This window comes from Leptonotus elevatus, chromosome 3, assembly GCF_054856555.1.
Source record: "Leptonotus elevatus isolate MCC_2025b chromosome 3, RoL_Lele_1.0, whole genome shotgun sequence".
Lineage (NCBI taxonomy): Eukaryota > Metazoa > Chordata > Actinopteri > Syngnathiformes > Syngnathidae > Leptonotus > Leptonotus elevatus.
The window spans coordinates 16,744,403-16,759,167 of record NC_141241.1 but is presented as its reverse complement, the minus strand read 5'-3'; the positions used below and the strand labels follow the sequence as shown (position 1 = coordinate 16,759,167).

Here is a 14,765-nt window from a genome sequence, read left to right as displayed (position 1 = left end):
TTAAACAGTATCTTGACTGCCTTTCCATGTACACATTGTGTGTGCTGAGCTGCCATTAAAAAAAGACAACCTTAATCTAAACTGTGCAGAATGTTGATCTTGCAATCTACACTCCAGATAATTAAAAAGATAAGTTGGTTCAAGCAGGGATACAACCAATTGGACTAGCTTTTTTTGCCATTACGCAACGCGGCTGGAAAACAACAAAGACAATGTTAATGCAATGCTGCATGTGTTTGCGCCCACGGTACAGTAAGGGTGCATAAAACGTGTGTGTTTTCTGCGGGCAGGGGCGGGTGGGGGCCGACGGGGTGATAGTGGTGAGCTGGCTTGTCGATCGATGCAGTGATTGGCAGTTAATGGCTTTTCCTGTTCTGCCTTGGTAACCCTGGCCTGATGGCTGTTGCGTCTGATCAGGGATGGCAGATGGTGTTTGATTTTCGTATATAAACCCCTGACTTTGTGGAGATGGCTTCATCATGTTTAATGATTTAAAAGTTAAGTTGAAAACTGGGCGGAGTCCATTGCAGGGACGCTTATTTGAAAGCATTAGACCAGATGTGAGCTGTTTTTCATACATGCAGGCATGTATGGTCTTCCACTAACAATATTGTTAAAATGGCGTCACCGTCCGACGGAATCCATGCACCTCCAATATCATTACTCGTTCAAGTTGTCCTTCTAATATTGCCATTATGTACCATTGCACACCACATTAATACGACACTAAACCAAAATCATGTTCAAGCGCTAATTGAATATGCCGTTACAAAAGAAAACAGTTATGGTTATATCAACATCACAAATTCTTTTTCAAAGGTCTTAGAGCCAAGAGTCATGCCATAACTAAAGCAATGAGCTGGCTAAGCATTTTAATAGGTGGAAATTAATCTGAACGCGCTTACCTTTGTGGCTGTGGTTCCTTCTGCACCGAAACATTACATATATATATATATATATATATATATATATATATTTTTTTTTTAAACAGAAAAGGCTCACTAAAATGTATCTCACCTCACTATCTATTTTCAGTCATAACTGTCTAAAGTCATCCATACTTTCTATCTTGAGGCAAAATAATGCCTGATGTCTATCTAATGTCTCACTAAGTCAAATTTAATGTGTTGAACAGAAGAAATGGGGACAGACCAATTGTAAAAACATGAAATTGACTAAATTTGGACATATGGGGTTTCCACCAAACAGTGACAATATTTAATATCACATTATCAAGACAGTTACACCTCATCCTTACCTACAATTAATCACATCTTTCTACATCTTGAGTACTTTCAAATGACCCTATAGAAACACATTGGGTTGAAAAAACATGAACATTTTTAACTATCACATAATAAATGGAGGAAAACTATTTTTCTATTCATCCTGCTAACAAGCAACCTCACAGAGGAAATTATCTCCTCCCTAGACAAGATTGTGCGTGTGTGTGTTTGTGTGTATTTCAGCATCAATCATTTGAGCCATAAACTGGATTCCAAATCTAACCATTTCCAATTCTGAACAGCTCCAAGAAACGTCACTTTAACGGTAGCTGAGCAGACAGCCTCTATGCTCCAAATTATTTCAATATGGCTACTTCAACCTAACGAGCACATATTAAGGAAATTCCTAATTAGTGACAGAGCTATGTCATCTGAAGTGAAGATTTATGTTTGAATTATCCAGCTGTTCTTCATTTCAGGGCTATAGCTGACTTGACTTGTTGATATTGACTGACACAATAAAATGATCTGCCAAGAAGGGCATCTGCGATTCTCGATTAGTTTGAGAAGTACTTAAAACTGCATGTCCTAAAAAACAACAACCTGATCTTATACCGCTTGCTCTAAAAGCAGCAGGGTAAAGTGAAGGTGAGAAAAGATCAGATATGATATGTGGGTGGGACTTAACATTATCATATAGTAGCACATGTGTTCAATGTTCAAAATAAATGGTTTAGCATGCCAGTTTGTGGTTCAAAATGTTCATTTTGTGCTTCATCAAAGCACCTTGTATTACAAAACTGAGAATCAGAGATTTTAAGTTTTTCCCATCACTGAAAGGCAGAGACGTTGCCAAAAAGCATCACTGGGCTGGACACAACATGTTCACATCACCAAGCTTGGCACTACTTACTGTACAGTGCATCAGCTAGCAAGCAATGAGCTTCGGCTAGCTAGCTAGTGTGGCTAACATGTAGCGTAGTCGCTCCTAAATCAGTAATCCGCCTACATGGCAGCGGATAAGATACACTTCTGACAAGTATCGTTTAAAAGCCATGCTAATTCCTAAGCTAACCTAAAATTGACAGGTAATCACAAGAGTTTGGATGATCAGTGTACACTTATCACATAAGTCTGGCTAGAACTGCGTAAAATGTTGTTCATGTCCAACTTTGAACAGCAAAATAGTAGGTCATTTATTAAAATTATTCACAATAATGCGAGACAGCTACATAGGATTGGAAAGTAAAAATGAATTACGTCATGTTACAGCGTACGTCAGCCGGGAGTAGTGGTCTACAAGCTTAAAAGTATTGTATATCAATATTTATATTAGCAATGGTTTTTGTTTGTGTTCACAATCGATTCCTGAGTTTAGATTTTCACTTTTGTGATCTGCACAACAAATGTTTTCAATATTACATTACAGTAGATCTAAATCAGTTCTGCTTCGCTAAGAGACTATACATCCATTCAGAAATACTAAGTGCAATGAAATTTGTATTTGTGTTTGAAATTGCCCCACTGAAAATGTTTCTAGATCCCCCAAAAAATAAGAATTTGTGGATATGATGTGATTTTGGCAAATAAAAAATGTGAACTACATAAAAAATTAAAAACCAATGTGTTACATTGTTGTATTTTTGTTGTTTAATGAATCCCTTGCTTCGGGACCCTGAGCTTTACCTACAAAAATATTGCTCCTCAAATTACAAAGCTGATCCTCAAATGAAGTCATTGATTAGCAAAACTGCTACTTAAAGAAAAAGTTATTTCGAGCCTTTGTGTTTTTTTTTCCTTCTTAGACAACCAAGTCTATTTTGGGTATCAGTTTGTCATGGAGGAATGTGAAGGCCATAAAGTATCAGCGCCCTTGAGAAGCTAAAGAGCATTCTCATCCCCAACTATTCTCGCTGCCTCTCTCTTTCATTCACTATCACTTTCTCCCACTCAAACCCCTTCCCTCTTATTCTGGGAGAACGTTTAAAGTAAAACACAGGTGTAGAAGACGACACCCGTGGGAAAGATAACGTTTGGGAACATTCCTGGCGCTGAAAAAGAACCCCCCCCCACTCCCCCCAATACTTCATCTGAGGAACTATAAAATCGCCTCTATTCCAAGACTATGCCTTTGACCCCTTTGAGCCTCCACCCAACTTTCCCCAGCGCTACTTCTGACATCACTAGCTAATAATTTAAACAAGGGATTCTATTCTCTATCCCTTTTCCATATTTTGTATTGAAGAATCAGAGACATGATGAGAAAACAAGATGCTAATGATATTTTCCAGAGGCCCCAATAAAAACCGCATGACACTCGGGGCTGCGTCGTTTAATTACTGAAGAATGAAATCTTTTCTTCTACATCTGGAGGAAACATCATCCACATAACTGATAGATTTATAGCTCCCAATTTGAACCCTTGACTCCAGCACATGGCAAATTAGGCAAAACACGGATGAACAAACAGCACCAAACCAACTTAAAGTCTTGATTGATTGATTGGTCACAGAGATTTTGTGCTCCAAAAAGAATCTGATTTGATGAGCTTGCATGCATCAGGGTCTTTGTGACATGTAAACAATAAACAGCCAAAGAGTGTTGATGCACCTCAATCTGGAGAAACCTCGGTCTTGTTGGAGCAAATGGAATGTGTGAAAAACTAGCAGGATGTTCCCTCATGCGGATTCTTAGAAATTAGAAATAAGGACACTGTAGCAGTCAATGTCTGTTCCTCTGGGTACAGTCCACACAAATGTGCCCCATTGGACAACTGGTAATTATTTAACTACAAATGAGTGCCTACCAAGAAACAAAAGATGTATCCATATGATTCCAAGCTAGAACCGTTGAGTATGCCACTCCGGTGGTTAGCACTTGCACCCCTTAAAGGTACAATGATATACTTTTTACTTTTGAAAATGTAAGCAATGTTGAACCTGGGTGGTTCAACACTAAAAAAGTAAGGAGGCAAGGACAAATAGCTGTTATCCTCAAAAACAACTTTACCATTAAATACAGGCTGTTTAGCCTGTTGTAGTGGTAAGCTACATGTATAAACCAAATGAATTAGGTGCAAAACTCTTAATGATGATGCAGCACATTTCCTGTATACTGTATTTTGGACAAGTGAGAAAACATCAACGTGAAATGAATCAAAAGCAAGCTCTGTATCCATTATTTCGCATAATATACTGTACGTGTCCCACAGCCCTACTCTGTAAGCTAAGTCCAAACACAACATTGGTCCCAGCGTGGTGCTCCTGGCTCATAAGAGAGGAGGTATCCTGTCTCCTCATCAGTCTCCTCACCCTAACTTGCTTTCATGTAAAGCCCTACTGAACACAGACCTCAGAGCTGAGTAGTTTTGCAGCTCCAACCACGCGGAGGCCATTAATCTGGTGGCTAAGCCACTGATGTATTGATGGCACAGAGCCGGTAAGCCTGCCCGCTTCACTCTCCCCATCCCTTCAGTTTAGGGACTACACTGAGTCACAAGATTGTCCATCTGGCAAAACATTCAGCTGCCCATTGACACTGTCCATCAGGTGTTGTTGCTGTAGGTCACTTGATAGACCGACTAGTATCACTTATAGTCCCAACTGAGCCATGATGCAACTTCAAATGAGATTACATGTAAACAAAATATGTTGACTCAAAGCAGCAATGCAATAGCCTGCTAAAATATTAATAGTGTTTTGTACATATTGAACTGCACAGTCTTTCGGATTATAAGACATTCCAGAAGGTTTTAGTTGAAGAATGGTCTCAAGAAAGGTTAAGCACCGAATTAGACAAACAGATTCACGGTCACAATTGGTTTAGTGGGTTAAAAGACGTGATCTGTATTTGGACTTGATTGACTTTTAACCCATTTAACTGTAGATAACAACAAGTGGGATGATGACAAACACTTGTGCAAAACAAAATGAATCCGGAAGAAGTCCCCAATAAGTGATGATTAACTGTAATTTATAAGAGGTGTGTGGGTAGGTCTTCTTCTGTGTGCAATCAAAAGCTTATGCATGTAAAATGGGAGAATGGGCTGTCTCCCAGGATGTGCAGCAAGCGCTTTATTAGAGCGGTAGTACCAGTAAATCAGCGCTCAGCTCTTCCTGGAACTGCTGCAACCTTTCCCACTGAGCACTATTACTGAACAATCATAGGCAAGCCATGATAATTAGAGTATCTATCCTTCCCCCAGCCCCCCCCCCCCCAACCCTCTCTCCATCTTCCTCCTACACCTCCCCTTCATAGATGTCTGGAGGGTTAGGCCAAGCTCCGGCTGGACGTCACTTTGCCAAGTAGCTTCTAACATTACCTGAAATCCTTTTTGTCTCATTCCATGTGCAAAACGATTAGAATAAATTAAAAAGTTCCGACCTTGTGAAAGGATTCAAACTGGCCAGCGCAGAACAGCAGGGACAATAAGATTTGATAACCATGATGGCGGGAGTCAGCCATCTGTTTTACCAATAGTGTTTATTTTATCGGCCATTTTTAAATTGAGGCCGGTTTCAATATTGTTCGTTTTCATTACATTTACTCAACCTAGAGTGACCAGATTTTCCTAATTTAAACTGGGACGCTACATTAGCTAAGGCAAAATGCTATCTTAGCTAACAGCTCAATAGCGCTAAACAAGGCAATGCCCTCACCATTATCCAACAATTTTTGCTTGGTCCCGACAGCTGTCAGAAGCTGGCTGTGCAGTTTACCTCGCACGGATTCTGAATGGTAACATTGGAACAATCATTTTACCCTTTTAATTTTTTTGTCAGCAGATAGTATTGAACGTTATGTTGCTGTCCAGGTGATTTGTGTTAACTCTAGTCGGCTTGAAGGGCCTACATTAGCTCACAATTCTGTCTGCTTTAACTAAACTTGCAATCAATCAAACTGAAACTATAGTTGCCCGACTAGTATAACATATCTCAGTTAGCACAAATTCATACAATACCAGCAAGTGGCTACTATCGCTACATGCTAAAAGCTAGTAAGCTATCCAGCATTAGTTTGTGGTCGGTTTTATGTTATTGTTGTAACATTATGGCGGTTTGTTACGTTATAAAAAAAACACCACCTAATTTTTTGTTAACTTACCACAAAGTCTTTGTTTTGAACTCTGTGTTTCTCTTCAGGTTTGTTGTGTTTTTTTTCCGCTTCCTTGTGCCCACATTTCTTCCCTTTGACTAAAATCTAGCATATGCATTTTTCCTCCACTTCAATGTGTCCATATATCACATCTTCTCTTTCTCCCAGGCCATTATTGCTTTACTTTTAACCTTTAACCGTGAATCCACCTCCTGTTTACGGTCGGTGAATATTGTGTGACAAAAATATTTTCGTATAGTTTTCCTTAACAAAATTAACACTACTTATCAGTCATACTTGGCCTTGTGTAACATGCGAAGTGTGGAACTAGAACTTACTTGCGGTAGTCCCACAAGCACATGCTATAGCTCACTGCAGAAATCAATCGTGGCAGTTCTAATCACGGATGTAAAGAGAACATCCAACCTGCAAGCCAGTGAGCAGGATCATCAGTGAAACATGCTGATGCCATGCAGCTGCTAATCCCTTCATTTACTTTACAGTCTTTGCTCTGTGGATTCTTCAGATACGTATTCCTTATGCTGCAGTCTACACTAATACATCTGGAACGCACTGAAGTGTAAAATAATTGTGCGATCACCATCCAAGACAGATGTTTTGTGTTTGTTCATTGGCCAGGCCCTGAGCTCCGCTTTACACTGTATGTTGGTATACATAAAGGGCAGATCACATGTTCACAAGTTCTGCATGAACGAGACGGACAGTGGATTTAAACTCTATTGAGACACTTGAAAAGTTTGCATATGCTCAACAATGCAGGACCAGGCTTGGAGACAAGGGTGTCAGGACTTTCAAGAAAGATCCCCCATTTGATAGTGACGGCACTCTCTGCCTCTCAGTCCACGGCCAAGCGGCATCTGGAGTGGATTTTGTGCGAGCAGACACTGAGGAACATGATTACATTCAGCTAACTGCGCTCTAAACTGATTATGCAAGTGCCAAGCTAATGGACTACATTTGCAAGAAGAAAAATAACATTCAATCAATCTCAATTACTGCCGATTGCACCGGCCCGCGAGACGAGGAAGGTTGCCAGCTACCACCCCACCCGCCCACCCATCCACCACACCACCCAAGATCCTCCCCTTTTCCCGAACCCTTGACTGGAAGCTGGGCTCTGGGTTGGCCCCACCCATTCTGTCTGGCCAGAGCAGCCAGAGCCTAAGAGCTGGATTAGTTCCACTCATCTCACCTCCAAACTAACACATAGTTTGCCCTGAGGCTGGCTGTTAGTATGAGAGCTATCATATTCGCATGTACAACTGGAAAAGGAGAACAGAGGGCTAGAGGACATGCAAATTCTGAAAACACTGTACACAAACTAACAACTTTATTTTAAGAAGGGTCTTTTTACGAGGGCAAGTGGGTGACTGTCATCATCAGAGCTGCATTAAACTCTTGGGTCCTCATTGCAAAGAAGAAATTCAGAGAGCATGTTTGGCAGAGCATACAGTACTTAGAATGGAATCTGTCATCAGAAAGCACAGTGCACTGCAGAAGAAGTCATCACCCCCCCCCCCCCCCCATGTGTGGTGGTCTGTGCGGTTAGGGGGACTTGCTGGATGTTTCTGTGGTCTTTTGGAACATTCCAATACATGAGGTGGTGGGGTTGATATTTTTAGAAAGCCCTAATATGGGCCACATACCACAGACTCTCAAATTATCCCATGCAGCTTAGCTCTAGGTTTCAACCTCCCTTTTTAATTCCAGTAATTACAGGCTCCAATTTATATAGAGCTGTGCACACAAAGGGCCCCGTTTAATGCAAACCAGTTTGATTTTGGCAACGTATCCCAAGCGTCACCCACATCTTACACTCTGTTTATGCTGATTTGATTTATTTTCCCTACAATGGTTGAAAATTTAGCTATTTGTATCGGATTTATTTGGGGAGGAATAAATGCATGGGGATTTTCCTTTTTTTTGTCCCGGCATAAAATGCCAAGTTGGGGGTTACAGGCGTGGGCTAATGTGGGTTTGTGTCTGCCAGTATCTCCACCAGGACAGTAAATTCAACAGTGCTGAGACTGTGACACCAAGTGCAGTGTCAGTGGTGCCAAAAGGCCTTACAACCATGTACTTGTTGTCCGCTAATCACATTTGTGAGTCATAAAATGCCAAGTCATAAAATAATACTTGTCAACGAGTATGCATCGTTGTTTTTGCGTTCTAGCCGAACTTATGAGATCCTGCAGGTAAGTTCTGGACAGTTTTGCTCTGAAGATTCACTGGTTTTAAGAAACATGGAGTCAGCGTAAGAGGCTTAAGTCATAAAAATGATCACTCCTAGATGTGTTGTACATATTTAATCCCCCCACAGCCCGAGCAGCCGTATGACATATGTCTTCTCTTAAAAACTTGAGCGGAAAAAGAGACAGAAGAAAATCTGGTTCTCTTTTTCTCTTGGGCTCGCTGCAAAGAGGAAATCACACACATAGTGTAATATAAAGTGCACAGTATATCCTCTGAGACAAACACAATCCATCCTGCCAAAAAGGTGTGACTCGGAGAGAGGTTGCCAGAATCTAATCTGGTTTAATGCAAGACTGTCATTAGAATGTGCGCCAGGGTACGTGCGGCAGAAAGGTCCACATGGATGTTATGTTGTCTGAGCAATGAGCTCTATGCATTTTTAAGGTGCATGTGAGACTGGGATTTCCCTGTTTTTACAGGCTGAACTAGCCTCCCCTTGTCCCCTGGACCTCTTTGATGACATTAGTTGGAGCCCGTCTCTCACCTTCCCCTTTAACCAAACCATGAACATTGATTTCTCTCTCATGTTGTTTCAGTATGAACACCTTAGAGACATGAGTGCTGCATACTATGCTAGTGGCTGCAATAAAGTATTCATAAAGCAAAATTATTTTATGGACAGTCTTTTTGAGGGTTTTGCAGACCACTTTAAATTGAGCTTTTAATGTGATTGGACAGCACATTTACTCACATGCCTTTTAATCTGTGCTTGTTAAAATATAAAATAAACCTATATAAAATGCAGAATAATGAAAGCTTATTTTCTGTAAAAGAACCACTTTAGGTAAGGGAGTGGACATTAAAACGAAGTCAGCATCTTCAACGCACATATTCATATAAATATATATATATATATATATATATATATATATATATATATATATATATATATATATATATATATATATATATATACATATATATATATATATATATACATACATACAGTATGTGTGTGTGTCTAAGATTATATTGTATTATGTGTAATGATTTACAGAGAGGATGTTTTATTTGTACTTGTCTGTGATTTGTTGTGTGTGCTTATTCTATGTGTGTGTATGTGCCAGTTTAGGTTAAGTGTGGAGTGGTCAAACCGCAGACTCACAGGATAGGTACCTAAGTGGAATCAGGGCTGTTAGATTTATGGCCATTTGTTCGGAGAGTGTTCATCCATTGGCTATTATGGAATGATTAGAGGAGAAGGTGAAGCTCCAAGTCCAGCAAAAATCAATACGGCTGTCGAGAACGATTCAGCCTCTTCTGCTCCGGGGAGTATTAGCACCAAACCTCTGTCTACTCGCACTTCTTCATTCGTCTCCAAGTGATCCACATCTAAGACCAGCTCTATGTGCTGTGTTCCTCTCGTGGAAGTAAAGTGACCTTCGTTTTATGGAGCAAGCAGCGAGGTTATCCAACAATTGAACAAAAATGACCCAAGAGCGTCGCTATTGGACGTTATTGTAATTACTGTGATTCCAAGACCAACTCAATGAGTTTGTAGCATACCAACTTCCAATAAGAGTATGTATTTTGGCTCTGTAGTGTATATAGGAACCTCTAAAGCCAAATGCACCTGAAGTTTTGAATTTTACCAAACATTGGAATGAGGTGCGACATATAACAGAACAGAAACACCAAACTCTAAAAAGAACGACCACACCAAGTTATGGACTGACTATGGCAGTTACAATATCAACAGTTGTCCACTTTAAGGAGTGCATTTTATTGTTTGCACATTTGAAAAACAATTGGGTCAAAAATCCACTACTTAGTTATATATTTCACCCAACTTTTTGAGTTGGATCGCCCAGAGCAACCGACCCGATCAGCTCCATTTATAAAAATAATAACAATAATAAATTATTTAAAAAATCGTTTAGAATGAAACAACCCCAAAAATTGGTCGTTTTGTACAGGAAAACAAAAACAATGAGTTGTTTTGTACAGGAAAAAAAAATGTGAGCAAACTTGGGACAAATTGACCTAAATAGTAGTAAAACATAACACAATTTGGGTAATAATGGATTAGTCAACAATTAACCCAAATTGTGGGGTTTTTTTTTTTACCCAACTCTAAAATCTGTTGGGTCAATAATGGACGGATCCACTACTTGGGTCAATTTGAACCAATGTTCTGGTTTGTTTTGCACAAATCCCCCCCAAATCTGTTTTTGTCTTTGTACAAAATAACCCTTTTTTTTGTTTTTAGAAAGGTGGGTCAAATTGACCTTTTTTTTCCTCAACTTTTGAAAGATTGATGAATAAAAAAAAAAGAGTTTGATCCTGACACAAATTGTATTTTTGTTTTTTTCCTATGTATAAAACTGTTTCAATATCCGAACAACAAAAGAGGTTGACCACATTCCAAAAGTTTGGGTTCCATTTGGAATATTTAGAAGTTGTTTAACTACATTTCTTGCTCATAGTGCAACTGAACAACATTCCCAAGTGAGAAAGCACATTGAAACACATTTTTTCGAGAACATCACCGTACAACCCATTGAGTATTATGTCTCAAAGTCAACTCAGTTATGAGCATCAGAATTGGATAAGTTCTCCTATATACTCAACTATTCCATCTATGCAACTAACAACATCCTAAGACTCTCCATAAGCAGAGTAATGCAGAGAAAGTGTCTGAACGGGACAATCGCAGACAAAATAGTCACCAACTAAGGCCCTTGACCCTCGCCGGCCATCACCAATCCAAATGTTGCTTCATAATTTTAGTTGTGAAAGCTTGCATAAGTTTGGCAACGTATTCTCTCATAGCTTTACTTTTTTTATCCATGGGTACATACATACATACCACATTTTATAGGTGAAAGGTGATGCTTAGTGTAAACTGAGTGAAAGAGTTTGAGGACCACTGACCTTGTAAAGTTTGAGGCTAGCCTCATGTCGGGAATTGACCGTGTGCATCCTCAACTTCTCCAAGCTGTTAGTGTAGTAGTCGCAAGCGTTGCACTTGAGGTGCACCGGATTGCCAATGGCCACACATTTCAGTCGCCATTCGTTGCCTTTGCCTCCTTCCTTAATGTGGGCCACAAGCTGGTACTTTTGAACGTGCTTGTCCGTCTTGCAGTGCAGCTGGAAATTGGCCTTGAGTTGCGTGGTGTAGTGGCACAACTTGCACTGGTGAGAGTCGCCCACCACGGCGCGCCACTCCTCTTCCGGCAGGCTGCGCTCGGCCCCCATGTGGATGCCGAGCACATCCAGGTTGTCGGTGGTGTAGCGGTTGCACACTGCGCACTGGAAGAGTTTGAGCGAGGGGTCGCTAGTTTGCGACAGGCTTTCTCCCAGGGTCATCAGCTCCTCTGACACCAACTGGCCGCTGCCCAGGCGCATATCCATCGGGAGCTCCCCACCTACTTGGATGTGTAGAAACAGACAGACAAGGAGAACATATTAGAAGAGGGAAATAAAGACAGTTTAACTCATTCAATTCCAGCAATTTTCACTGAAGCAACCACCTTCACTCCTGGCTGTTTTACTGGATTTTGGCTGATTTTGCAAGGTCCTCTGAATATTCTGTTCTATTTTTTATTAAAAAAAAAAAAACATAGAACCTACCAAAAGAAAGATTAGTCTCTTCTTTCATCAGGAAAAAAGTAAATTTCTATCTTTTTCCGTTTTGCAGCAATTAGCACTAGAATATAGCTAATTCATCATTATTCACAAACTTGTTGAAAACACTGGCAAAAAAAAAAGCTTGTTGCAATACGGCCCTGGCTGATCTCTTATACACTGCTACCATCTGCTGGCCGTTTTTTGTAATAACTAGTATTGTTTTACGCGACCTCTTCATGTCAGGAGCTGTATCAAAGCCTTCTGTATGCTCTAGCATTAAAAACATGATTTTTTTTTTTTTTACATAAAATACATATAAATACGTTTTGGGGAGTGAAGGACAAAGTAGTAACAACTTATTTATAATTTTTTGGGTTTGAATGAGTTAAATTAATCAAATATTTAACGTTAAGAAAACAGATAAAGCTATGTCTCAATAATGCACGCTTCAAGTTATAAGATATTTCAGGTTGATTTCGGCAGAAGCCGAGTCACCGTGTCAATTCTATTGCGGATAACATCACCGGTAAAGTAAAGCATTTGTACGTTGTTTGATAAATAATGAAAATTGACTTGTTTCTTGGAATGGAAAACGAAATGACTCAAAGCCGGATTGGCCAAAGATTTCAGTCAATTATCATCCACATTGATTTGTTTGGCCTGATATATAAAGTACATGCTGAAGGCTTCTCTGTCAGTATAGTCCATAGAAAATATTTTTGTAGAGTTTCCAATTCATAATAACAAACTACTTTTGTTCTCTGATTGAACTTATTTTAACCAGATTGGCAAGAGACTGCAAAGAGGAAAAACATAAGTCCATCATTTGGTATCAATCATAAACTGAATGAATGAAGAAAACATTGATGAGAGCTTTTTTGCTTTTTCTTGTCGAGCCTGAAAAGTCCCTTACCTGTAATTTCACACCACTAACTAAGCATTCATTTGGTGATGGGGGGGTGGGGGGGGGGGGATAAAACAAAGCACATTTAATGTTTTGTTTATTTTTACAAACGGACACATGCCTTATATTATTCATACATCTACCAAGCTAAATACTCTGTAAGAGACTTTTTTGTTGTGAAAATACGCACACTTAATCCAAAATTCAAGCAGTTTTCGTAAATAATTTAAATATTTAAGCAATATAAGGCGCCCGTGGGAATAGACCAAAGTCAAGAAGGTATCCGATAGAACTCCCCTCCCCCCATGCCCACAAACCCCGCTCCACTTTTTGTTGTTTGTTTAAAGCTGTGTTTCCCAAATCAATGCTCTGGTAAGCAGATGTGTAATTGTTTTCCAAAAACTAATGTCAGCCCTTCCTCTTTTCAGCTCTCTCACGCACCATCATGTTTCCTCCTTGTACGACATCGTGTAAGTGCTGGGAAGGACTAGCAGGCAGGGAGTGTGTGAACTTACACCTCCCACCCAACCCTTACTGTATATCATAATATAGAGTCATATGATTTTTTTGATTCGATTTTTTTTATCTGTTGGAGGGTCAAGACATCTTCTATTGTGTGACCAAGGATGACACAGCTGACATTTATGAACCTAGCATGTGTCATCATTGCCTCCCTAGTAACATGCTTATTAGAACTCACCTCGCAGGAAAATGAACCAGATGGTGAAGAGGGAAAAACATTAGTCACAGCAATCAATTCCTGTTTGTGTCTTTGAACTGGGAACAGTTAGAGACAAGTCTGCACAGACTGTGGGGTTGTAACGGGCACGGCAAACATGTTGCCGTGGTGCTTAATCGCCCATGCTGAGCTATCTAACCTTTCTTCTTTGGCCATGACGAAACACGCACATAACTACACTTAGAAAGCTGTAATAAAAAAAACAAGAGGAATTCCAATGGCGAACAGTTTGGGAATAATGATATAAAAAGGCTGACAATAGCTACCTTTTGGTGGAAAGTCATGAAAAGGAAATGTGCCCAATTTTTTTTAGACCAATATCAATACTCAATTCCCAGTGACACCGATGCCACTAGTACATAAAAAATTTTTTTTTTTAAACAATGACAGATAATTTTACATTTCCCCTTAAAATTACATTAAATTAATGGCAATGTTCTTCTCTTCTAATTTCCAATTTAATCCATTAAGATACAATTTCTGTAAGTATATGTATAGAAATTAGAGCTGCCAAATTTAAAGCGTTAACTAATTGATTAATCACAAAAAATATTGCATTAATCATGTATTAACGCAGATTAATCACACTATTAATTTTGACCGCAGATGATCCTTTAGCTTGGCTAATGGCTACGTTAAAGGTAGCACAAGTTGTGTTTGAGCAATAAACCTACCTAACTAAATGCGTTAAATAAATGTTTGCGTATGACATTCAGAATATTTTTTCTAGTCAAAATATTTAGGCTTTTTGATTTTAATTGATTAATTAATTGATCAGAAAAAGAGGAGGATGAGTGTGCAGTGGATTAAAAATGTGGAAGACATGCTCATAACATTAAATGGAGAAATAATTAACACAAAACAGGTGCCCTTCAAATTTGGCGGGCAAAAAATTGTTGATTAAAAAGCATAGAGATTAATCATGATTAATCAAAATTCTAAAATGTGATTAATCTGA

At 39.4% G+C, this 14,765-nt stretch overlaps 1 protein-coding gene across 3 annotated transcripts in view; it reads right to left on the bottom strand.

Annotated features, from left to right (window-relative positions):
• Nucleotides 1-14,765, bottom strand: part of zfhx3b (zinc finger homeobox 3b) — a 336,831-nt gene that overhangs the window by 85,957 nt on the left and 236,109 nt on the right. For 2 of the 3 annotated variants that reach the window (XM_086070592.1, XM_086070593.1), the window contains one exon: nt 11,469-11,965. In XM_086070592.1, coding sequence (XP_085926718.1) covers nt 11,469-11,965 — 497 coding nt within the window. The remainder of the gene's footprint in view (nt 1-11,468; nt 11,966-14,765) is intronic. The other variant, XM_086070594.1, reaches the window with a different exon arrangement.